The 24,607-nt window shown below is 52.5% G+C and overlaps 2 protein-coding genes across 2 annotated transcripts; both read right to left on the minus strand.

The window, feature by feature from the left end:
* Window positions 1–5,256: 5,256 nt before the first annotated feature.
* Window positions 5,257–9,056, minus strand: CIST1 (colon, intestine and stomach enriched 1). The gene is made up of 4 exons (XM_063147344.1): window positions 8,843–9,056; window positions 8,079–8,420; window positions 5,483–5,646; window positions 5,257–5,312 (listed from the first exon to the last, which is right to left on the minus strand). Exons 1-4 carry the CDS (start codon window positions 9,054–9,056, stop codon window positions 5,265–5,267), a joined length of 768 nt encoding a protein of 255 aa, XP_063003414.1. The 3' UTR covers window positions 5,257–5,264.
* A 9,856-nt stretch (window positions 9,057–18,912) lies between these two features.
* On the minus strand, window positions 18,913–20,957 carry JUND (JunD proto-oncogene, AP-1 transcription factor subunit). The gene has a single exon (XM_063146883.1). It carries the CDS (start codon window positions 20,747–20,749, stop codon window positions 19,724–19,726), a length of 1,026 nt encoding a protein of 341 aa, XP_063002953.1. The 5' UTR covers window positions 20,750–20,957; the 3' UTR covers window positions 18,913–19,723.
* Window positions 20,958–24,607: the final 3,650 nt, after the last annotated feature.

Genomic DNA, 24,607 nt, shown 5'->3' on the forward strand with positions numbered 1-24,607 from the left:
TGGGAAAGAGTTGGCAGCAAAAAAATAATTAAAAAAAACCTCAGCAAAGCAAAACAGAAAGGGACCGTTGGACCTTAGGGCAAAACCAGATACTTAACCCAAGTTACGGACCCACAATCACACCTCTGCCCGCCCCAGTTCCCCAAATGGACTTACACGCTTTGGAGACGCGGTGTAGGCCTCTCTTTGGGCTCCTGATCACAGGAGAGTGGTGTCTCCAGCCATGACCATCGCCAGGAAACCTCTCCTGTGCCGAAACCCGCTCAGCGCCCTCTCGGATCGTCTCTTAGGTGAGCACCGCCGTGTAACCCTTTCCTGTCCAGGGTGCAAGCCAGCCAGAAGCGAGTGGGGGAAGGAAGGCCCATAAATCTCAGCCCCTTTCTGGCGTGTCCTCTTTTAAAACACACACACACACAGCTTTTTCTCTTATTCCTCTCCAGAGACTCTTGGCTGAATTCCCAGCCTGCGCTGTCAAAGCTGGTTTGACATTACTGGTTGGACTGGAAGAGCCGTGGGCCTCATCTGTTGCTTTCGCCTCTCCTGGGGGACGGATTTATGGAGCAGACGTCTTTTAAAGGATAATTGCGAGAGGCATTTTAAACATTGCAGGTTTCGTTGATTTATTTGTTACTTGTATATCCTGTTTTCTCCTCCAAGCAGAGCCCACGGCGGTGTACAAGACCCAGTCCTCTCTGTTTTATCTTCACAACGACAACCCTGCGAGGTAGGTTAGGCTGAGCATCAGGAACTGGCCAGTGAGTTTCATGGCCAAGTGGAAACTCAAACTGAAGTCTCCAACTCTCTACCCACTACACCACACTGCCCCTCGTTTTAATTCTATTGCAAGTTAAAATGGTTTGTTTGTTTATAGAAAGGCATTGCAATTTTTTAAAATGTTCTTTTAACTGTTTGCAATATTCTTTAATTTATTGTTTTTGGTTGTGACGGCTTTAAATTGTTCTACGACAGATAAGACAGTATATAAACGATAAATGATAAACACATTTTTAAAGATGGCTTGATTTTATTGTGTTTTATCGGCCGCACCCGGCCTTGGGATTCTTTTATCATGACAAACGGGGAATTAATTTCAGAAAGAAAGATAATAACAAATTTACTTAGGCATAAAGAGCATCGATATACAGGTTGCCTCTAAGGTAACACCAATGCACACACACACACACCCTTGGCAGGAATGTTGCTACACCTTTAAACAGCTCTCTCCTCCGAGCAGAATTCCAACAGGTGTAGCTTTCTCTGCTTCTGCCTCTTTGAGTGTTTGTTTGTGGGGGGGGAGGGGAGGGGAGGGGAGAACCTGTTAGATTTCTGCCTGGAAGCTATTTAAAAAGCACAGCGTCCTGCCAGCAGTAAAAGTTTTGTGAACCGCCCAGAGAGCTTCGGCTATTGGGCGGTATAAAAATGAAATAAATAAATAAATAAATAAATAAATAAAAGGAGCCAAGGTGCTGTCACTCAAACCACCAGGTCAGGGAGAATTTTTGTTGGATGCCGCTTTTCCCATCCCTATCGTGCCGTGACCGGACAAGCACCTCCTGCCGCTGAAATCCCACCGCTGACACCACATATCATGATGATTTCTTAAACAAACCCATTTGAGCAGGGGGTTGGGCTCGATGGCCTTGTAGGCCCCTTCCAACTCTGCTATTCTATGATTCTATGAGCATAAGTGGATTGTGTCTGTAGGTGCAAGGATGAAAAGGTGGGCTTGATATTTGAAAGAAAAATGGCCCTCAGCCAGGTTTCGGAAGGCTGGCTTATAGCCTTTGAACCCGGCACCTTCCAGATAGATTGGACTACAACTTCAATCATCCCCTGCCAGTGGGTATTGTACTCCAACACATCTGGAGGCCGCAAGGTTGGGGAAGGCGCCCATACTGGTTGAGCTTTTATATTGTATTTTATATTATGGTTCTATATTGTTTTATACTTCGAATGTTTTTAATTTTTGTGAACCGCCCAGAGAGCTCCAGCTATTGGGCGGTATAGAAATGTAATTAATAAATTAATAAATAAATAAATAATACACAACTGGAGAAAACAGGGATGGGACAAGGCACAGGTTAATTCACGGAGCCAAAGTCCGGTGATCTACCCACTGAGCCATACTGCTTCCAGGCAGGTTTGATCAGCAAGCCCCCACCAGAGTTCCCCTCCCCGAAGATTTGGCAAATTTGTAACTGGAGTCACAGGACGTGGGGGTGGGAGTGCTTGGTTAATTTTCCAATGCACAAATTAATCATTTATTCTTAAAAGCATCTTGGAAGCGCCCCGGCCGGGCGAACAGGAACGCAAACCATTGGAGCCCAGAAAGAAGACATTCCCGTCTTCCCTGATAGCTGCCACCCCTGAGGATCATGGGAGATTTAATTTTAAGTATTCTTGGCATTTCCCCCCTCTTGCAAGGAACCCATGGTGGCATACACGGTCCTCTTCCTCCTCTCCATTTTATCCTCACAACAACAACCCTGTGAGGGAGGTTGGGCTGAGAATCTGACTGAAAGTCACCCAGTGGGTTTCCCTGCCCGAGTGGGTATTAGAACCCGCATCTCCTGACTCCCAGTCCAACAATTTAGCCACTACACCACACTGGCTCTCACTACAAATTAGGCACCACTACAGATTAGACAGACTCTGGAGTTCGGGGGCTTCTCAATGGTGGCCCCCCTCTCGCTGGAAAACCCTTCCGTCTGCCGTTCGGAGGCAAAAAATGTGGTAGATTTCAAACGCCTCCTGAAAACACCCCCCGTTGACTGAAAATGCCCCTCTACCTTGCAAATAATTGCAATTGATCATCTGCTGCTTCATTTTATACTTTGAATTGTATTCGATGGTTTTAACTTTTGTAAACCGCCCAGAGAGCTTTGGCTATTAGGCAGTATAGAAATGAAATAAATAAATGAATAATAAAATAAATAATCTTGTCTTCTTTGGACCCTTTTTTTTTAGTACAGCTCTTAGAAATTTCTTTAATATAAGCAATTTATCGATATTGTCGAAAAAGAAATAAATAAAATAGCTGCATTTTTGAACACATTTCTGGCACATTCCTTTTTCGAAGGAACACTTTTTCCTTTTGCGAGCGATGTTTCTATTCACGGAAGCATTTCTGTGAATATTTTTCCAGATATATGACGGGTTCCTCCCCAGCCACCACATTTTGGTATGCGCAGTTTCAAATATGCACTGCTCCTGTACGCATCACAGACTCCGGGAAAGTGCAGATTTCGCTGCCTTAACAGTGTCCCGATTCGCGTTTCGGTTCGTGTTTCGGCACTGCGAAATCGCTACATTCGCCTTGGAACGGGAGCTGAGCGGATTCCTTTCCCGTCTCTTCCCTAGAAGCACTTGCGGGAAGCAAGATGCCATTGCAGGAGGGCCTGGTCTTCTCTCATCCGGAGAGTTTCCTCTTATACTCTACCGACAGGTACAGAGGAGGCCTCGGTGCCGATGCGCTTGAGTTTATTGAAAACAGACTCCGTCCCAGGGGTGTTGGTCTACAGCCAGGCAAAACCGGTATTCTGCACAGGACAAAAACAGTGTGCACAAAACACTTATGCCTGTCGGCCAGCCTTTTATCCATCCCGGTTTTTATCTGAATTTGGGCACAACCGTGTTCTTGGCATGGCTCTCCGCTTCTGGCTGGCTGGTGTGATGACTCTGGCTGTCGCTTCCCCTTCAAGAGCAGCTGAATATCTCCGCTCCCACTGCCGTCAAGGAGGGCTGTGGGCCCGGCCATTAATGTGACTAATTAACTGCCAGTACCCGTTACTCATTAGCTGGACGCCTTTCCCCAGGCGAGAGAGACGCACGTTGGTTTTGGAAGAGTCAAACGTGACAGCAAAGGAGGTGTCTTAAACATGCCCTCTTCCTATCATTTCGCTTTTTGGAGGACAGACACTCTCTCGGCATGCCTCGTCACAACAACCCTGTAAAGTAGGCCGAGGTTACCCCGATAATGCAGGCAGGGGGTGGCGCTGAGGTGGAGGAAAGAGAGACTTCCTTATGGCCCCATGGCAAAGGTGAGAACAAATTTAGCAGAGGAGAGGTCTATTAGACAAGATAGATAAATTCTGCCCGGGTTTTGCTCTCTTTTTTCCCTCCTCCCTCCCCATCCTTTTTCCTTTTGTGTCGTGCCCTTTAGATTCTAAGATGGAGGACAGGGAGCCTTTTCTGGGGGTAAAGAGTGGGGTAAATGTACTGTAAATAAATATAAATAAGTGGAAACTCCACGTTTGGCTGTTGAGGGAGGAACAGTGGGGAAGTCCTGCTTGTGAGCTCCCCGGGGGCATCTGGTTGGATACTTTGGGAAGCTACTGGATTAGCTGGACCATTGGTCTATTTCTTCTTCAGGGCTCCTCTTATATTCTTCTGAATTATCTTTGCTATCATGCTACACGAGCAGTCTTGCTCTGTTGCTATTTTCCTTGATTCCTCTAAACCAGGCATGGGGAACCTCCGGCCCGTGGGCCAGATATCGCCTGCAGGAGCTCCCCCTCCAGCCCTCCCGCTTCTTCCACAGGCTCCGCCCCCTCTCTCTGCAGGGAAAGCTCTTCTCTCTGACCAGCAACAGAAAAGACTTTCCTTGCTGAGGGCTGAGAAAGGGGAGTTATTCAGCACTGCTGAGCGATTCAGTCCTGCTTACTTCTGAGTAGATACATGCAGGTTTGTCCTGCTTACTTCTGAGTAGATACATAGAGGTTTGTCCTGCTTACTTCTGAGTGGGCCTAAATTCGGTAAGGATCACATTTTGGCCACAGGTGGAATGCGGCCCTGGAGGGAACCAAAAAAGGTTCCCCAAACCTGCCCTAAGTCAACGTATTACACTTAGAGGAGGGCACTCAGTGTATGCTCAGAGGTACACTCTAGTATATTATGATGCCACCTGTTCTACCATTGGGTTATCTGGCGTGCTTTGACCCCAGGCAAGGCCTGTTTGGCATCTCTGCTTCCCTCTACCTCACATGGCATTTTCTTCACGGAGCAGCTAGGTTCCTGTGGCCCACCAGCTAAGCTGCGCAAGAGCTGAGCTGCTGCATGAAAACAGAGCGCGGCGCAAGAGTTCAGTTGCAAAAGCGCCGCCAAACCGGCCACAGCGAAACACCCCAAACGAGCGGCTACGAAGTGACAAAGCAATCCCCGCAACGGATCTGGCAACACTTTTATTTCATGCACAAAGTCAGTGCGGAGAGGCAATCTTCGGGTCGCTTGTCCCGGCTGTCGGAGGATCAGGATGGGGCGCTGGGTTATTTCGGCGGGTAACGCGCAAACGGAGCACCTTCCGCGACTTTTCCCTGCGGAGGAGAGAAAGAAACAGAGAGGACGAGAGCTGAACAAGGCCTTCTGGAATGCTAAACCCGACCCGTTTTTCGACTTTCCGTGCACCGGCGGCATGACCTCCATGGCGGGATTCCAGCCCCAGGGAGGGGCTGCCTTCCCTCCCCCACCCTCCCGGTCTACACACCATGGGCACCTCGTCCAGTTTCTGGAAGGCGGGTTCCCTCGCACGGCAGCATTTCACCACGATCACGACGGCGCCGAGGAGCAAGACAACGAGGAAAATACAGATCACGGCCACCAGGCCCGGCTTCTGGGTCACCGGCGCGTCCTCATCGCTTGGCCCAGCAGCTGCGGAGAAAAGAGGGACACGCCGTTCCGAGGCTCGTCGGGTTTCTGGAAAATGGCTCCGGCACGGTGGCAGACCACCGCCAAACGCAGCCAGGACGAGAGCCACGTGCAGGCGCAGAATTAAGCACTGGTGAGTAGGAAAGCAGAGATTCTCGCTTTGAAAAAGAAAGCCAAGTTCCTAGTCCTTAGGAGAGGTACTCAGAAGGGTGCAAAGGCAGTTGCCCCTGCTGGAGTCACGGGAGCAATTGGCCGTGGGGGTTTTCAATTCCTTGCCCTGCCAGAGAAAACTAGGATCAAAGGGGTCCATTTTTTTATTTTTTTTTTAAAAAAAAGGCAGAAGAAAGTTTGCCAGAGAAAAGCAATGGGAAAAGAAAGCGTCATTTACACACGTTTTTTTCTTTCTTTCTTTCGAAACTGGGGTCCGTGTTGAAGTGAATTTTCGTCTTTTAAGGGCTCAATCCTGTGCATAGCTGGCTGGTGCATGCTGGGAGTTGCCGGTCTTTTTCCCCCCGTCTAAACATGCACAGGATTGAGCCCCTAGTCTTCTGAGAGCAGGATCACGCGCGCACACGCAGAGCGACACACAGATCGTTCCCAGTTCTTTGATTTCAGTATCCATCCCATAACGATCTCATTAACAGCTGGTGGAACAAGAATTGCCCCTAGATTGACGGGTTGGTGGATGCCTACCCTGCCTGTCCTCTGAGGAGCTCAAGACGGGGCCTGTGGGCCTCCCTTTCTTTTTACCCTCACAACAGCCCTGCGAGGGAGGACAGGCTGAGAAAGAAAGAAAGAGACAAACCGGCCCATTGACACCCTCTTGGCTTCCTCTGAACCCATGGCTCACCAGCCCGAGTCGAACGCTCTAACCCAGCGGGGAGGGGGGCCCCTAATCCAGTGCCCTTTCAACGTGTTGGACTGCAAGTCCCCTGATCCCCAGCCAATGCTGGGAAAGACTGCTCTAACCCCTGCATTGTCCCGCACCTTTCTGTAAAAAATAAATAAAATACGGCCACGTTTGGCTGCTGGAAACACCTGGTATAACTTAGCTTTCCACGGCCAGCTGGGGATGATGGGAGTTAGAGTCCCCAGTTGGGGATGATGGGAGTTAGAGTCCCCAGTCGTGGAAGCTGGAAACGCCTGGAGTATAACTTAGCCTTCCACGACCATTTGGGGATGATGGGAGTTGGAGTCCCCAGTCATGGAAGCTGGAAACAGAGGCACGAACTTCTAACAGGGGCTACAAATCTCTCTCTCTCTCCCCCTCTCTGAATTTACCCTAAACCGAAAGACTCCGTTCCTTAAGGCAGGAAGCGGCAGGGGTTCACGCCCACCTGCGTCGTGGCCTGCAGTTGCTTGCTTGAGAAAGGGAATGCACTCTGCACGTCCTCAGAGGCATGCTTTTCGCCGTGGCTTTGCACGCACGCAGACAAATAAAACAGTTTCTGGGGCTGAGGGCAGGTCAGCTGTTTCTTTGGCTTAGCCCTTGTGAGGGAGAAATGGGGGCTTTGGGAAGAGGGGTTTTTTCCCCCCTTTCTCACCCCAACTTTCTTGGGATGAAATAGCACAGGCAGCCGCCAAAGCCCAACCGAGGAAAGAACGGTGGGGCTACAGCGCCACCTGGTGGCTCCTGCAACCAGCTGGCCGCCTGCTTCTTCCTGCCCAGAATGAAGAGGCCTCTTTTGCAGGCAGACGTTCAACTGGTACAGCCTCCTCCTCCTCCTCATTGCATTCTTTCTTTCGATTGTTGGCTGCCTTGACTACTAGGCGAATAGGCTATAAATATTTCTTTATACTCCCCTTTTTTTATTTAGCCTTTTAAAATGTGCAGTTTTAATTTTTATTATTTTTTTTACTGTTTTCAATGTTCATGTTTTTATTGTCTTAAAGTTTTACTGTTGCAAATGGTTGTCTGCTGCCTTGTTGGCTTTTTAGCAGTTAAGACAGTATATAAATATTAAATGCTTAGAAAGACAGAGAGAGAACAAGACAGGAGAAAGAAAAGGTCAGAGATAGGAGACAGGAAGGAAGGAAGGAAGGAAGGGAGAGAAAGGAGAAAGAAAGAAAACAGAAAAAAGCTATTCTTAGTTTTAGAGTATTGAATCCCCAAACACTGCAGCCAAAAGCCAAGGTATAAACCTAATGAATAGAATAACGTAAAAAATTCCCAGAAGCCGGGAACCTCCCACAAGCTAATGAGCTATTGGTGGGTGAACATTTGTTCACATTAAACGGCAGGTGCATGCTGAAACAGCAGCCTTCGTAAAACAGCTCATTCCTCAATCAGCAGCCCTGCTAGTCGGGGGATGATGGGAGCTGCAGTCCATCCCACCTGCCCTCCAACTCTCCACCCAGCTGCCACAACCCATGGATCGACGTTGCTCCACAGTGCAAAAAGAGAAGGACGCCGAGCGAGCTGAGGAAACGCTTACTTGTGGCCGTGCCGTTGTGGCTAGTGGACTCAGCCGCTGGGCTAGTGAGTGGCGGCTCTTTGGAGGTGGCCAGAGACGTGGAGGTGGCAGGCCCAGCTGTAACGTGGCTCGTTCCGCTGCTGTGGCCGGTGGCTTGGATGGTGTTGGGAGAAGGCGACGAATCTGAGCTGGACTGGTGCGTGGTGGCATCTGCCGTGGTCGGGGGTGCATTGGAGATGGTCTTGGGAGAAGGCAACGCATCTGAGCTGGCCAGGCTGGTGGTGGCATCTACCGTGGTCGGGGATGCATTTGAGATGGTGGCTCTTGTCGCCGGGGTAGTGTTCACCGTGCTGCTGCGTGCATCTGTGAACAGCGGGAAGCCCCAGTCAGAACAAAGCAACGTCTGCTCTATCGAAAGCGGTAACCTTAACAGAGCCTCCAGGTCAAGAGCAGTTTACCTTTGGTTTTCATTTGCCACAGGGAACAACGACTCCCGCCCCACCCGTGGGCTTCTCAGAAGCATTCGGACGGCCAGCGCTGGATTCCGGATTCCCGGCTGTACGGCTCCTCCTTTAGCCCCCAAACCCACCCACCCCCACGGCAAATCAGAAGCGACCCACACTCCCTCCGAGGTGTTCGCTGTCATTTTTGCAAGCGTCGCTTCATTTCCTCCCCTGAAATGTGTGTCACACATTTCCTCAGCGTTATCGCTGTTAATCCTAACTGCTGCCTTGTTCCTTCCCTCTGGGCTTCGGAGCGTTAACCCTGCCGCCCTCCGGGCTGACCTAACGCAGCAGCGTGCTCCGCCGTGGGGCCGTTTTCTTTGTCTGCCCTGCCGGCTCCACCCGGCTCGGCAAATAACGCGCCCGGCCGGGAGATCGAATTGCGGTACCCACCCTCCGGCGCACGGAGGAAGCCCTGTGGAATTGGTTCCCTTACGTCCTGCTTGGCTTCCAAAGGGCCCGAGGAAAGCCAAAAATCAGACAAGCGCAGCGCCATTTGGGAACGACCTTTGAAATAATGCGTACGGCGTCCTACCAAATAGCTTTGGAGGTGTCTTGGCAAGCGGACTGCCGCCTCTCCAAGGGGGTTGCCTTACCGGGACCTCTCATATTTCATTTCATTAGGCTGTGCACCCTTAAAGGCCCCAATTGGAGCCTTTAAAAGGCCCCCATACTTTCTTGCCCTGTCCCCCACTGCTCCAATCAGAGCCTTAAGCGTGCCCGGGGGGAATGATGCTCCACAAAGCACTTTCCTGTCCTCCTTAAAGGCATTGATTCGAGCAGGAGGGGGGTACACATGAAAGCGGAGGCAGCTCCAGAGATATTAGGGTGTGCCTGGACACACCAGGCACACCCTGCGTGCACGCCTATGATACCGCTCTGTACGGGACCGATTGGCCAACGGGCCTGGAATTTCTCAGCTCTCAGGGCAAATCCGCTGACATTTCTGAAGTCCAAACGAGGAACCAAATTTCCTGGTGGGTTTCGGCACGCTGCTGAACCCACCAGCAAAAGGCCTTTAAGCCCGGGTCACCTCTCAGCACTAAATCTCGGAGCGGCTGATCATCTGCACTCCCGAAACCCATTGGATGCACCGAGAAATTTCAGGTGTGGGTGTGCTCTTTTAAATAATAAGAAAGGAAGAACTTGAGAAGTGCCCTGATGCTGGATCAGAACGAGGGTCCATCTAGTCCTGCCCTCTGTTCACACAGCGGCCGACAAAGCAGGACATGTTTTGCTCTCATCATTTATCCTGCCTGCTCGCGTGATTGTTCCAAGTTTGTCTTTTACTTGTTGATTTAAATCATGTTCCTCCTGCTCCTCAGCCTCACGTACAACCAGTTAAGCCATTCAGTCCCTGCCTGAAGATTTACAATCTAAGACAGACACGATGCACAAGGAAAATCAGATGCGGAGGGAAGAGGAAAATGTTTTTGATGGGGGAGGAAAGGCATGGTCTAAGTTCCTCATGAATGAACAAACAAGCGAACATATTCACAACCGGATAGCGGTTTTTATTGGTTATGAAGCTTTTTTAAAAAACTGTTTTCATTTTTTGATCTATTTTTAGCTATATAGAAAATTGGGACAGAAATCTCTCTGCAGTGCGGTCCTGCATACGGAATACACCTACTGAAAAGTAAGTTTCATTAAGGTCAGCGAGGCTCATTTCTAGGCCAGTAGCCAGGAAAGCCCCCCAAAAGATCAGGTGATGGAGCAAAGGGGGTCAGAGAACGTGGAGGGACAGGTTGGGCCGCATCCTGATGCTCAGCGCCCCCTGCTACATAGGAGCTCAGTTTAAACCTGATCATCTTAAAATGTTATATTTTTGTGTGTTTATTTCTCTGTATGCTGCTGCACGACAAAGTTCTCTGGGCAGAAATAGCCGCAAGATCTTCTTCTTCTTCTTCTTCTTCTTCTTCTTCTTCTTCTTCTTCTTCTTCTTCTTCTTCTTCTTCTTCACAGTTACAAGGCTTATTGACCAGCGATACGTCTGTTTATTGTTCACGTCACTGAGAACTTATTTCTGAGTTCTTCTATGACCGTCTCAGCCTGTCCTCTGCTTAGGTCAACTTGAGCGAACGGGGGACACAAGGAACCCCAACGCTACGCCCTTTACGCCTCAACGCTTCTTTTAAAATCTATTTTGAAGTCTTTTATTCTGTTTCTCTTTTCTTTCATCTTGTACGCCGCTCCGAAATTTTCAATGGGGAGCGGTAGATAAATGTTGTAAATAAAGAAATGAATAAATGAATGAATAAAAAACGCCAACTGACCCCCAAGAGGCCGCCTGGCCTGTGCTTGTTCCGTTTAAGCGCCGCTTGCAGCGTGGGAAGAGGCGGTGAAGCGGAAAACGCTGCCGGTGCGAAAACACCACGTTGTCGTGAAAATACACAGTGACAGAGGTGCTCCGGAAAGTGGACAACTCCTGGCCTGTCTCTTCCGGAGGAGCTGAGCTCCACAAGATCCCAGGTTGGTCGTATCCTGGCTAGCACCGTTCCGCATTTTCCCCTCCCTGCTGACCCTGGGATCCAGCTTCCACCCCAAAAGCTACTTACCTGCTTGAGCAAACGCCACCAGTAAGAGCAGCACCCACGAGGACATCCTGAACAGCTCCAGTTTTCCCTGGGGGGCGGTTTGGAAGGAAAAGCAGCTGGCAGGACGGCGAACAGGATCCGGCATCTGTGGTGCCAACTCCCCAGGAGGGCGGACACCTGGGCCCTTCCAAGTCCGCCTCCGTTGGCACCTGTCAGAGGTGAGCGCCGCACAGCAGCAGCGCCCTCTGCTGGGCAGGTGAGGAAAAGCAGGCTCGTGGAGGAAGTGATCCGAGGGGGTGGGGGAAATCCTTCAGTTAGAGCTGTGTGCAAATGGACTCTCAAATGGTCCACCCTGTTTGCAGGCTGAGAAATTTCACCATTCGGTTGATGGAGGGGGGCAGGGGAGGGAGACAGAGAATTTCACCCCCTTTCTCCAGGGCCAGGAGAAATTCTCCAAAGGTTTCCCCACAGGTAAGGCATACTGTCCGCAGGGGTTGTTGTAGCACAGCTGGTTTCAATTGCTTGCAAAGGGGTATTTTTTGGCCATGTGCCACAACGCCCCACGCACATTTGTCCCGGGCCATTGTGTGTAGGGCAGCCTTCCTCAACCTGGGACGCTCCAGATGTGTTGGACTGCATCTTCCAGCTCTGCTGGCTGGGGCATTCTGGGAGTTGTAGTCCAACACATCTGGAGTGCCCCAGGTTGAGGAAGGCTGGTGTAGGGGGAGGGGGGGTAAGGGGAAAAGAGGGAAGGAAGGCAGCCTCCATCCCCCCCCCAAAAGTGAAGAAAACTTGCAGCAAATTCTGTAAAGTGGCCTTTTACTTCGGGTGACCCTATGGAAGAGAGGACCGGGCTCCTGTATCTTCTGAAATTCATGTACAGAAAAGGGAATTTCAGCAGGTGTCATTCGTACGCTTGCAGCAGCTGGTAAAATTCCCTCTTCCTCACAACAGTCAAAGCTGCAAGAGCCCTGCCCTCTTTTGTATCTGGTCAAGATGGCCATGCAGGTGTTCCTGTCCTCAATTTGCACCCATCCATTATTATTATTATTATTATTATTATTATTATTATTATTAATCCCCATTTTTTCTCTTCAAGGAACCCTCCTCTCTGTTTGGTCCTCACAACAACCCTGCGAGGTAGGCTGGGCTGAGAGTCCGTGACTGGCCCAAAGTCACCCAGTGAGCTTCCATGGCCAAACAGGGACTTGAACCTGGATCTCCCAACTCCCCATCCAGGATTCTAACCACTAAACCACACATGGATGTATTGACTCCCTTTGATTCACAGCATCTAGACCCCGACCCCGCCTTTCAGCCCCCAAGAGCAACTGCGAAAGAGAAGAGGCCCTGCTCTCAAGCCCTGCACAAGGCAGAAAAGCCTGTTAGACCGTACATTTCAGCCTTCCCCAACCTGGCGCCCACCTGTGTGTCAGACTACAACTCCCATCAACCTGTCAGCTGAGGACAATGGGATTGTCACCCAGCACATCTGGAGGGCATCATGTTAGAAAAGGCTGCAACACCCATGAGGACTAGAAATCCTTTTGTTGCATGCGTTACTCCAAGGGTGTTCAACTCCACAAATATCTGCCCCCCTGAGTTTCCCCAAGTGGCTCCGCCCCTTTCATTGGCCCCGCCCACTACCCCCAACCACTGACTGGTTTGCCAGCATTTGTGCTGTCCATTCTAAATGGCTTAATGACCACCAGAAAGAGCTTTTAAGCAAAAATAGGCTGGTATTTATTTTGGGCACACCCCCTTTTGCATGTGGCCACGCCCACCACCGGACCACTCCCGGGCAGCCCCCGTCCCTCTGGCTGAAAGAAGGATTGCAAGCCCCCCACCCCCGTGATGTCTTCCATCTGGCCTCCTCCACCAGATCCCCCAGCGCCTGATGTTTGAAACAACAGCGTCACCCCCCCTCTTAGCAACGGAACCGTATCACTCCTGGCCTCCCCTGCGCCTCCCTTTCCTTGGCAGGCCTCCCCAAAACGCTGTCCTCACCCGAGAAATTGGCAGGGGTTTTTCCCCATCTGGTTTTGCTTTAAAGCCTGCGCGCTTGCGGGGAACGCCTCCTGCCCTGGATCTCAATCTAGGGCAACCAACCCCCTCCACCCACCCCGATCCGGCTCCCCGCTGCGTTTCACGGCGACGGAGCAGTCTGAAGCGGCAGGGCTCCACCGCGCTTCGGACTGGGCCTGTCTTCACGCAAAAGGCCGCAGGAGGAGCGAACTCGGTTCACGTCGGAGGCTGGTTACGCATCAGCAAAGAAGAGAAACGGGAAAGGCATGCTTCCCCCCCGACACACAGAATAAAGAGGAGGAAAGAGGAGGTCAATGGGCAAAAGTTTAGATGGCACCAGTGCAAATGTAGAAAACAGGACGACGGCTGAAATAGGAATGCGCGGCGTCTCCTTGCCATCGGACCAGGTGTCCTGCGTGCGCTGTGAACAGTGGTCAGACAACGCCAAGGCCTTGCTCTGTTTTCCCTCCTAATGGTTCTTCGACTTTAAGACAGACTTGCACGGGACAGGCCATCAAAGGGAGGGGGCGTTCAAGGAGAGGACAGTCCTCAGCAAAGCAGGCCACCTGGACACCCTGTTCTTAAGATGCTTTATCTCTAAACGGGACTTGGATTGGACGACACGTTAAAGAGAGGACAACGTCAGCTTCAAACAGAGGACTGTCTTCCGCCAGCTATTCAGATAGGGGATCGCTCTCTGCAAAGTGGGCCTCCCTAGAATCACAGAATGGTAGACGTGGAAGGGGCCTCTAAGGCCATCCAATCCACCCCTTGCTCAATGCAGGAATCCACCTTCAAGCATCCTTGACAGAGGGCTGTCCAGCTGCCTCTTGAAGGCCTCTAGTGTGGGAGAGCCCACAACCTCCCTAGGTAACTGGTTCCATTGTCGTACTGCTCTAAAGGTCAGGACGTTTTTCCTGCGGTCCAGCCGGAATCTGGCTTCCTGTAACTTGAGCCCGTTATTCCGCGTCCTGCACTCTGGGAGGATCAAGAAGAGATCCTGGCCCTCCTCTGTGTGACGACCTTTCAAGTCCTCAAAGAGTGCTATCCTGTCTCCCCTCCGCCTTCTCTTCTCCAGGCCAAACATGCCCAGTTCTTTCAGTCTCTCTTCCTAGGTTCACCCAATTCCCCCACCCCCCAGGTCATTCTCTCTCTCTCTCTGCCAGGACCACCTTCTTTCTTGGAGATAAAATTTAGGGCCAGGGATGACTATAGCATCATCTAACACATAGTGGTTTCTGCCCTGAGGAGCTTACATTCTAACATTCCACCCGGGGAGACAGACGGGGTGTGGAGGGGACCCTGCACTCATTCCAAACCAGCTACGAACGGCTGCCTGCCTGATTTGAAGCATCCCTCGGCGTGGGTTTCGTTCCCAGCACTTTGGGATTATTTGTTATTCTAATATTTGTCAGCCTGCCTGGAGCGCATTTCAGAAAGGCGGGACCGAAATCCCGTAAACAGAACAAAATTAAAACAAAGCCGCCCGAATTTATCTCAAAAGTTGCTGTGCTCGGGCGTTTTGTTGTTGTATTGTTACATTTTATTGTACGCCACCCTGGGGACGTTTTCTTCCTTCTGTTTTTGTTTTGAGAGGGTGGGGTGTAAAAGACAAAGAAAGTAATAATCCCTGATGAAAAGTGAGCAACGCGTTCAGCTGACAACTGTTGAACTCTTTTTTTCCTTCTCCCTTCCAATGTCTTTTCCTTTTGTGATGTGCCTTTTCAGATTGTGATTCATCTTTGTGAGCCGTTCTAGGGGTCTCTTTTTCACAGAATTGCATGGCAAAAAGGCATCTTAATCTATGAGGCAGTAAGCCTGTGTGCACCAGTTGCTGGGGAACATGGGCGGGAGGGTGCCGTTGCACCATGTCCTGCTTGTTGGTCCCTGGCCGATGGCTGGTTGGCCACTGTGTGAACAGAGTGCTGGGCTAGATGGACCCTCGGTCTGATCCAGCAGGGCTCTTTTGATGTTCTTATGTACTCCAGGTCTAAATCTGCCATGGTCTCATTGCTCAGATAGATTGCTCCTGCTGCTGGAAGGTGCCACAGGACTCTTGTTGCTTTTGCTGCAATGGACCAATGCCTCCACCCTCTGAAAGTACAGAGCTATGCTGTCAAAACGGACAGGTCCCCAAGAGTGGGGACAACGAGAGGAGATATGGCCTGGTTTAAAAGCCTTCTGATGAACTAGGAAGGCGTCAGTCAGAAGTAGATCTTCCTTTTTTGAAAATTAAATATTTTTGATATTTTAAGGGATTCCAAAAGCAGCAGGAGCTCTTTGGGAAGAGGTGTTCAGCTCCACTGCAGGAGAGAATGCCTCTTCAGACAGCTTGCACGCCACCAACGAAGCCCAAAGAAACGAAGCGGACGAATCCTCGAAACCATCGCCTTGCTCCAACGCGCAGCAGACAAAAGGAACCCAGTCGTTAGGAGTGCAACCATAGACAGGAAAAAACCTACAACTCCCATAGCTGGCTGGGAAATGCAAACATGCGTAGGGTTGCGCCCTAAATATCCTATAAACTAATTGACTGACCAAGTGTCTTTTTTCACACACCCACACCAAATATCCGCCAACTAGCACCACATTCTGGATCCAACCCAGATAAAAAGATACCTTTGGGAAGCTCTGGAAGGCGATCACCGTGCCTTGCTCCTTATTCTGCTTCCAGCGCTCAGGTAGACTACCACTGTACACAGAAGCTTGAATAGGTGCACATGCACTTAGGAAACCTCAGCGCCTTAGTGGATCAGGGCAAAGTTCTCCCCCTCGCGCAAGGTCCACCAACTTGAGTTGGACTACAACTCTCACTATCCCCAGTCAGCCAAGCTGTTGGGAGTTGTAGTCCAACACATCTGGAGAAGTCGGAGCTGGTCTATACCAAAGGTGGGCAGAAGGGGATTCTCGGAGTTGAGGACTTCAACTCCCAGAATCCCTTGCCGGCACAGCCAAACAGTCGGGGATGCTAGGAGTTGAAATCCATAACATCCATCACAGACTGAACAGCTGCCTATTCACAAGAGCCTGTTGGGAGTGGCAGGCTGCAAAAATTAACCCCTAGAACAGGGGTGGTTACATCCTACCAGATGTTGGCTTACACCTCCCATCCAAACAAAACATCTGGAGTGCTTCAAAACCACCCCTGCCCCAGAGAGCATGACAGGGCTCAAAATCGCTTGCTAACTTGCATTTTCCTGTTTCGTTCCCATTTTGTCCCAAGCAAATTAACTTTTAAGGGCACGTCTGCTTGCTTTTCCAACACCCTGATTAATTATCTCCCGCTCCACTATCACCCAAAATCAAAACCACCCTGTTTAAATTTGGATTGCAAACCCATAAATCCAGACCTGGACAAAACCTCATGCTATTTAGCCGATAAGAGTGTTGAGAGTTTAGCTCTAGGTTCAAGTTACCAGCCCTCAGGATTATCTCAAGACTTTGTATTTCACATTATGTTCTACACTGTGGGGGGCTGCTTTTAATGGTTAGGTTATTTACATGTTCCGGGCCGCTTAGAACTCTTTGGAGAGAAGTTAGAAAGCTTTTAAAAGAAATGGAAATGAATTAACTAACCAAGTCCCTTTTCAAAGTGCCCCTGCGTTCGGAAGTACTTTTGCAACATTGTTTGGATCTTAGATATTTTTCGGCATTGTTGAATATTCTGAAACGTTTAGTAAAAGCTCACCATCGGTCAAAGCTTCTCATGCGAACATCACTTTAGCCCAGCCTGGTGCCCTCCAGAAGTTTCTGGAACAATCCCAGTTGCAGGCAAACACATCTGGAGTGTTTGCCAGGAAAGTCCACCCTGGTCTCATTTGATCGCATTTTGATTTTTATATTTAATCTTCTGGAACCGTTGTCTTCGGCCTTTTCTTTTATGCACTGCAGTTGTACCGCCTTGCGGTATTTTTTAAGTTTTGTTACCACGTTTTCAGTTTTTGCGGGGTGTGTGTGTGTAGAGTTTGGCCTAATTTACATGTTGCTTAGAGGACTAGGTAAATAATCAAAAACATGGAAAGGTATCTATTCAGCCTTTCACCTGGCTGACGCGGGAAATGCTCCATCACGAGAGCACCACTAACTTGATAACTTTGATGGACATTTCCAGACGTGGATGGGAACGCCATTTTCAGACCCTAATTCTCTCCACGCCTTGGGTGCTGGGGACACGCAGAGCGCAAAGCAAAGCGTGTTCCTGTTTGCAAGGTTCAAAGGGCATCAACTACAGAGCATAGCCGTTTTGAGGGTCTTTCCAGGTGCAGGGACTAGAACAGGGATGGGAGAATCCCATAACCCACCAGCTTTGGGGACTCAACCATCCATCATCCGCAAACATTGGTAGGAATTCAGCGATGTCCAAAGGGCCACCGGATTGGATATCAGGAAGAACTTCCTGACTGTTAGAGCAGTACAACAATGGAGCCAGTGACCTAGGGAGGTGGTGGGCTCTCCCACACTAGAGGCTTCAAGAGGCAGCTGGACAAGCATCTGTCAGGGATGCTTTTAAGGTGGATTCCTGCAGTGAGCAGGGGGTTGGATTTGATGGCCTTATGGACCCCTTCCAATTCTACTATTCTATGATTGTCAGCCTGGAATAGGATGATGCTACATTTAAGGTTACAAGTTAGGCATTAATCATAGCAAAGATGAACTGTGGATAATAAAAAGACAGCCTGATCCTATTTGAGAATGCCATTGATGGCTGGCGTACAGCATTGCCTATGCATCCCTTCCACCACCACCACCCAAATTCTTCAACCACCGCTCGGGGACCCAATCCTCCTACGTCAGCATTCCCCAAGCCGGTGCCCTCCAGAGACGTTGGGATTACAACTCCCAGAACCCTCCAGCCAGCTACTTTTGGCACAAGCAAAGGTTAAGAGGCAAAGGCAGAGGGTACAGACTCAGAAACGGTACAACGTCCGTTAGTTGTAAACTTTTTCACCAGCGCCGTCCCAAGATAAAGGCAATAGTAGAGCCCTGATGCTAGATCAGCCCGAGGGTCCATCTAGTCCAGCACTCTGTTCACGCAGTGGCCAACCAGCTGTCGACTAGGGAAAACCCACAAGCAGGACACGATGCAACAGCACCCTCCCACCCATGTTCCCCAGCAACTGGTGCACACAGCCTGACTGCCTTGGATACTGAAGGTACAACACAACCATCAGGGCTAGCAGCCCTTGATCACCTTCTCCTCCTCTTCCAGGAATTTATCCAACCCCCTTTGAAAGCCCTCCAAGTTGGTGGCCGTCTCATCTTGTGGCAGTGAGTTCCATAGTTCAACTGTGCTCAGTGATGAAGTCCTTCCTTTGATCTGTCCTGAATCTCCTACCCATCCGCTTCATGGGAGGACCCCGCTGGGCTCCAGTGTTATGGGAGAGGGAGAACAAGGTCTCCCTGTCCACATTCTCCACGCCAGGCATAATTTTGTACACCTCTGTTGTGTCAACCTCCTCCCCACAAAAGCTGAACAATCCGAACTGTTGTATAACTTTCCTGCATGGGGAAGATTCTCCAGCCTCTGGATCATCCTGGCTGCCCTTTTCTGAACTTTTCCCAACACCCTTTTTTTAGGTGCTCCCAAATACACATTACGTCGTCGTCGTCCCCCCGCCTTGTCAAGGGGGTTCAGTTCCTAGGACTGGCACCAGAGGGCGTGCCAGGCATACGATTTCGTGTTCAGAGGCCTCGCCTTAAGAGAAAACAGGGCGGAGGGAGAGAAAGACATCACAGCAAACACCTCCCCCCCCCCAATCCCTTTTGCAAAAAAACCAGACCAGACCAGTCTTTTTTGTTTTTTTTCCAACTCCTGCACAGGGTTTTACTGCACCGTGGAATGTGATGAGATAGATAGATAGAGGCAAAAATAAAAGGAGAGAGCGAAAGGACCCCCCCTCCCGCAAAAACAAGAGAAGGGCAGGTTCCGATATTAACATAAATATGGTAAAGGAAAGGAAATGGTTCCTGGAACAGTGGAGGGAGGGAGGGAGGGAGGAGGGTTGGGAGGGAGGGGGTGAGAGAGAAAACAGCAGGCTGCCTGGGCAATGTCCAGGCCAGAGTCTGAGGGCCAATCCCAAAGAATCGGGATCGGTAGTGAGTTTGGGGGGGGCGCACAAATGGCTCCAAAAAAAGCCCGCCCACCCCCTCTCTGAGGTCCCCAGCGCCTCCTGGAGGGTTCTGCGAAGAAGAGGCGGTGTCCGGAGTAGTCCAAAACACACTCACAAAGGCCTTGATCCGGGGCGCTGGCTCACCCCCCCCCCCCAATGAGTTCCGTTCCGTTCCTCTCCAAAAGGCCTCCTCCGCTTTCGCTCGGTGCGGGGGTCTCTCCCACCTCGGGCAGCCTGGGGAGGGGGGCACTGCGTCCACACTTCAGCCCCCCCTCGAAGTCCCGTTGTTGAGTGAGCCGGCGGGCCCCGACCCATCCCCCCACCCGGCTTCTGTCCAACGCGGGGCGGCCCCCCACTCGCAGCTGGGGGAGGGCGGGAGAGGCGTGTCCTTCGTCCCTGCTTGGCCTCCCCCGGGGCGCAGCGTCAGGAGCTCCCCCGGGGCGCTCCGTCCAGGGGTGGCTTTTCTCCTTCCGGGGGGCGGCGCCCCCCCCTCAGTAGGCCGGCACCTGGTGCGGGGGCGGCTGCTGCTGGGGCAGCAGTTGGCAGCCGCTGTTGACGTGGCTGAGCACCTTCTGCTTGAGCTGGGCCACCTGCTCGCGCAGCAGGTTGGCCGTGGAGGCGAGCTCCGTGTTCTGGGTCTTGAGGCTCTTGACCTTCTCCTCCAGGCGCGAGATGCGCTCCAGCTTGCGCCGCCGGCACTTGGAGGCGGCGATGCGGTTGCGCAGCCGCTTGCGCTCGGCCTTGATGCGCTCCTGCGTGTCCATGTCGATGGGCGACAGCGGCGGGCTGCTGTCGCCGAAGCTGGCCACCTCGGGCACGATCTGCGGCTCGTCCTTCAGCGGCGGCGGCGGCGGCGGGGGCAGCTGGAGCCGCGGGTGCGCCGGGAAGGGGCTCTCCGTGGCGTAGGCGCCCGCGAAGGTGCTCAGGTTGGCGTACACGGGCGGCTCCGCGTGGTGCTGCTGCTGCTGCTGGTGCGCCGCCGACGGCGGGGCCAGGCTGGCGGCGGGGGGCAGCTCGCCCCCGACTGGCCCCCCGCCGCCGCCGCCCAGCTGCTGGCTCTGGTTGTGCAGGTCCTCCAGCGCCTTGACGAAGCCGGCGGCGAACTCCTGCTCGTCCGGGGCGGCGCCGGCGCCTCCTCCCGCCGCCCCGCCGCCGCCGCCGCCGGCCTTGGGGAAATGGAACTGCGCGCCGCCGCTGGTCGGCGTGGTGGTCACCAAGCCGTTGGACTGGATGATGAGGCGCTCGAGCTCCGGCGAGGCCAGCTTGAGCAGGCCCAGGTCCGGGGAGGTGAGCAGCGCCTGGCCGTCGGCCTGCTGCTGCTGCTGCTGCGCCGGGCCCGCCTTCAGCTCGCCCAGCGCCAGCGTCAGCCCGTCTTTCTTCATCCGGCCGCCGGGAAAGGGCTGCGCCAGGGCTGCGCCGCCGCCGCCGCCGGGGTTGCTCGCGGGGGGAGGGGCCGCCGCGGACGCCGCCGCCGCCAAGGCGATCAACAAATCGTCGTGGTAGAAGGGAATTTCCATCCTCTCCCCCCCGCGAGCGGCGGAGGGGAGGCGGCGGGGCGCGCGGCGCGCGTAAAAGCCTTGGAGAGGCCGCGGGGGGGGACCTCCTTGCGCGCGGGCTGCGCGGAGCCGCGGGCCGCGCCGAGGGCCGCGAGGGGGCGCGCGGGACGGAGGGGGGGCGCGAGCCGACGACCCTCCCCCTACAGCTGCCGAGAGATCCGCGCCGCGCCCGCTGCTGGCTTCGCTCCGCGCGCGCTTAGTGCGCCCGCCTGCCCGGGCGCCGCCGCTTTATCCCCTCCGACGGTCGGATGAGCTCACCGCGCGCGCTTCCCATTGGCTGCAGATGACGTCTGGGGAGGTGGTGCGGCGGGAGGAGGAGCAGGAGGGGGGCAAAGCAGGAGGGGAAAAAGAGAAAGCTGTTTGGCGGGGCGGGGCGGATGTGGGGGGGCACGCCCACCCGGCCCCCTCCCGGGAGCCTCCGTCGTCGGGGTGACCGGCTCCGTAAACTGCAGACAACAGCGCGCGGCCTCTCGGGCTGATGTCATCGAGGGGAGGGGAAGCGTGTGTATTTGGGGGGGGGGGAGAGAGAGAGAGAGAGAGAGAGCTCACTGCTGCTGCTAAAAGACAGAGAAGCGGCTCCTCCCCCGCCTCCCTGGAGGAAAACTCACTTTTTATTTTTGGCAGGATGACCGAGTTAGCCCCACAGCAGGAGGCGAAAGGAGGAGCAGAAGAAGAAGGCGAGCTCTCTGTCCCCAGGAGCTTACAGAGCGGGAGCGGGGGGGGGACGTTGTGGGGTAAGGCGGGCGTCGCTCTTCTCCCCCCTCCACATCCCAGCTCCCTAGAAGGGGGGGGGGGGCTTTTTTTTTTTTTTTTTTTGCAGGTGGAGAAAGGAGGAACAGAAGGAAAAGGCCAGCTCTCTGCCCCGAAGAGCTTACAGAGCGGGAGTGGGGACAGTTAGGGGCGGGAGGGGCTAGCTGGCTGCTGCTAAAGCCAGAAAAGCAGCTCCAACGCCCCCAAGAAAGGAATATTTGTTGCATTGGCCACGCAGTGCTTTTTATGATTGGCTCAGGTGTGTGTGTGGGGGGGAGCACTTAGGGGGCCCAACCACCTTGCCTAGAGTGGCCTGACACTCCGGGAGTCAAGTTGCACGATGTCCTGCTTGGGGGTCCCTGATCACCCAAGGAAATGAGCAATGGATGGCTTTGGAATGGAGTTGGATCAATTCCTGGATGAGGAGGAGGAGGAGGAGAAGGCGATGAATGGCTACTAGCCCTGATGGCTCTGTGCCGCCTCCAGGATCAGAGGCAGGAGGATTATTTACACCAGTTGCTGGGGAACATGGGCGGGAGGGTGCTGTTGCACCATGTCCTGCTTGTGGGTCCCTGGTTGGCCCCTGTGTGAGCAGAGTCCTGGACTAGATGGACCCTCGGTCTCATCCGGCAGGGCTCTTCTTACATGCTTAAGTGACAAACAGCATCAGTTCCATCCTGACACACGTGACTTGGTCTGGGGGCGGAAATGCCCCCCCCCATCTGCGGCTGTGGTTAGGGAACTGCTGCACGACATTTGCAGCTCTTTTTGGCCTGGCAGACAACATGTAAATGGGATGGTTTCGCTCCTACCCGTTACGAGGCTCAAGCCCCCCCATTTCTTGCTGCCTTGCCCCATATCCTAAGATGTGAGGCACTGGAGGCTGCTAACGACACATAGACCAATAAAATAAAATAAATTACCCCAAGTCAATTGAAACAAGCCATAAAATAACAGCAGCGCCGGATAGAATGAGTCAATTAAGCAAGTTTCCCCAACCTGGCGTCCTCGCTGCGGGTTGGACTGCGAGTCCCATCATCCCCCAGCTGGCTGGGGGATGATGGGACTCGCAGTCCAACCCGCAGCGAGGACGCCAGGTTGGAGAAAGATGCAACCGATACACAATTCCGTGGCTTTAATTTTACTAAATAATCTTAACAGAAGATCTGGCTGAGCCCCCTCCCTGTGGAGAGGCCCACGGAGGGTCTGTCCCCCCTCTTCCCTGAAGCCTATCATGGCCTGAGGTACAGAGGGAGGGGTTCCCGTGGGAGCGCTTGTACGATGGAGGGTTAACCCAGAGCAGATGTGACGTTGGCCGGGGGCCCGCGTTCTGGCGAGGCCAGGCCAAAATCAGCCGGCTCACCCGCAACACGAAAGCGCAAACGGCGTTCAGTTCCGCCACGACGGCCGTGGCTCTTTCCGGAGAGCTGGGGCAGCAGAGCTGCACCTGTTGGATTTCAGCCTGTCGTATCCCCAAATCTGGAGGAAGCAGGGGATCAGCAAACTCCCCCCCCCCTCCACACAGAGAAACGGCGCAGCCCTTTCGGGCCTGTGTTGACAACGCTGGCTGAGATGGAATCGGAAAAGGCACCTTCTAAGTTCCTAGCCCTCATGAAGAATGAGGGAGAACAAATAAAAGCAGAAACACTCATTGCGGCGGTCGCCTGCGATTCCTGAGGAGGTCCCCAAATTGCAGGCCGCTGTGGGGATCCACGTCAAGGAAACAGTTCTAGCCGCTTTCATGTCTTTGGAGAGCAGATGTTTTTTTTGTCACCTTGGAGACCAAGCCATCCCCCAAATAATCTACCTTAAAACAGAGAACAACATATTGTTGCTATTAAAATTAAGCTACGGACCTGATGCTTCGACAACATGACAAAGGACTAAAAACTCAACTTCAGTGTCAGAAAGACGTTGTCAGGGTTTTCCCCAGAAGCCTCCGAAGGCATTTTGGGTCCTCCCTCCATGGAGTTAAGCAAAGGAACTTGTTGAGTTTCAATCTGGTATTTTGTTTTTTTAAATATCTGGCCAAGTTTGGGTTGCCAGCTTACCAGAAGGCTGCTGTTGCTGTCCATTTAACAGCAGCACTGAGTTGCTGAGACGGGTGTGTTGTTCTTTAAGCTGTACAACCTGAATCCGACAGCTCACGTGGATGCTAAGGAACCGGTCCGTTGGCATCTGTAATTTATTGGCGAGGAGAGTCAGCCTTCGGAGATTCGGCATGTGTTCTCCTCTTCCTTGCAAAGCTGTCTTTATATTCATAAGGACTAGAAACTTTGCTTTTAAATTAAAGTTCCCAACGGAACATTTCCTGGCTTTCCCAACCAAGGAGGCTCTCCTGAAGCCTTGGACTGGAACGCCCATCATTCTCAAGTCTGGGTGCTGGCTGGGGATAATGGGAGGTGTAGTGCAATATATTGGGAGTGTACCTGGTATGGGGAGGCTGCATTTAGCTATGATGTCTTGTCTTGTCCCAAGTCTGCGATTCCCTCCCTAAAGAGGTTAGATGAGAGCCGTCCCAGCGTTTTTTGGGGCGGCAGGCAGTAAAAACAAAAACCCCAGTTTCTTCCCATCTGGTTTTTTGGGGCACTTAATTGTGAAAACCTCAAACTTTAACTCCCAGACTTTTTGATCCACCTTTAATAGTGCATAGAGACATTTCTTTGACTAGATTGCTTTTGATGGTGTCGTGAAACGCCTGGCGGGGAGGGAAGGCGGCCTGGAAATGTCTTTTTTTAACAAGCAAATAAAAACCGGCCTTGATTCCGAAGGCGTTCGAAGCAGCCGAGTTTCGTCACATCAAAATCCTGCGAGTGAAACAGGCCGTTCATTGGCGAGTCCTGAACGGGCCTGATTTTTGCCTCCTAGCTAAGGGCGCTAGCGGCCATCCCTGGCTATGTGGCACGGCTACGACCCAGGCCGGTACTTTTAAAAATCTTTCCTGGCCATCTGCTCTCTTCGACCCCCGGGAGAGACTTGGGGAAGACAAAGAACTGAAGGGCGGGAGCGCATGGCGCATTTCCTCTGAGCCCCAGCTGCCACACACCGGATCGATTCTATTAATGCGCC

Source organism: Elgaria multicarinata, chromosome 23 (assembly GCF_023053635.1).
Source record: "Elgaria multicarinata webbii isolate HBS135686 ecotype San Diego chromosome 23, rElgMul1.1.pri, whole genome shotgun sequence".
Classification (NCBI taxonomy): domain Eukaryota; kingdom Metazoa; phylum Chordata; class Lepidosauria; order Squamata; family Anguidae; genus Elgaria; species Elgaria multicarinata.

Coding starts and splice junctions, on each gene's coding strand:
- JUND (XM_063146883.1), bottom strand. CDS start 20,749: ATGGAAATTCCCTTCTACCACGACGATTTGTTGATCGCCTTGGCGGCG.
- CIST1 (XM_063147344.1), bottom strand. CDS start 9,056: ATGGCGCTGCGCTTGTCTGATTTTTGGCTTTCCTCGGGCCCTTTGGAA. Junction 8,421..8,842: donor GGAGCACGCTGCTGCGTTAG/GTCAGCCCGGAG, acceptor CGCTGTTCACAG/ATGCACGCAGCAGCACGGTG. Junction 5,647..8,078: donor CCACAACGGCACGGCCACAA/GTAAGCGTTTCC, acceptor TTTTCTCCGCAG/CTGCTGGGCCAAGCGATGAG.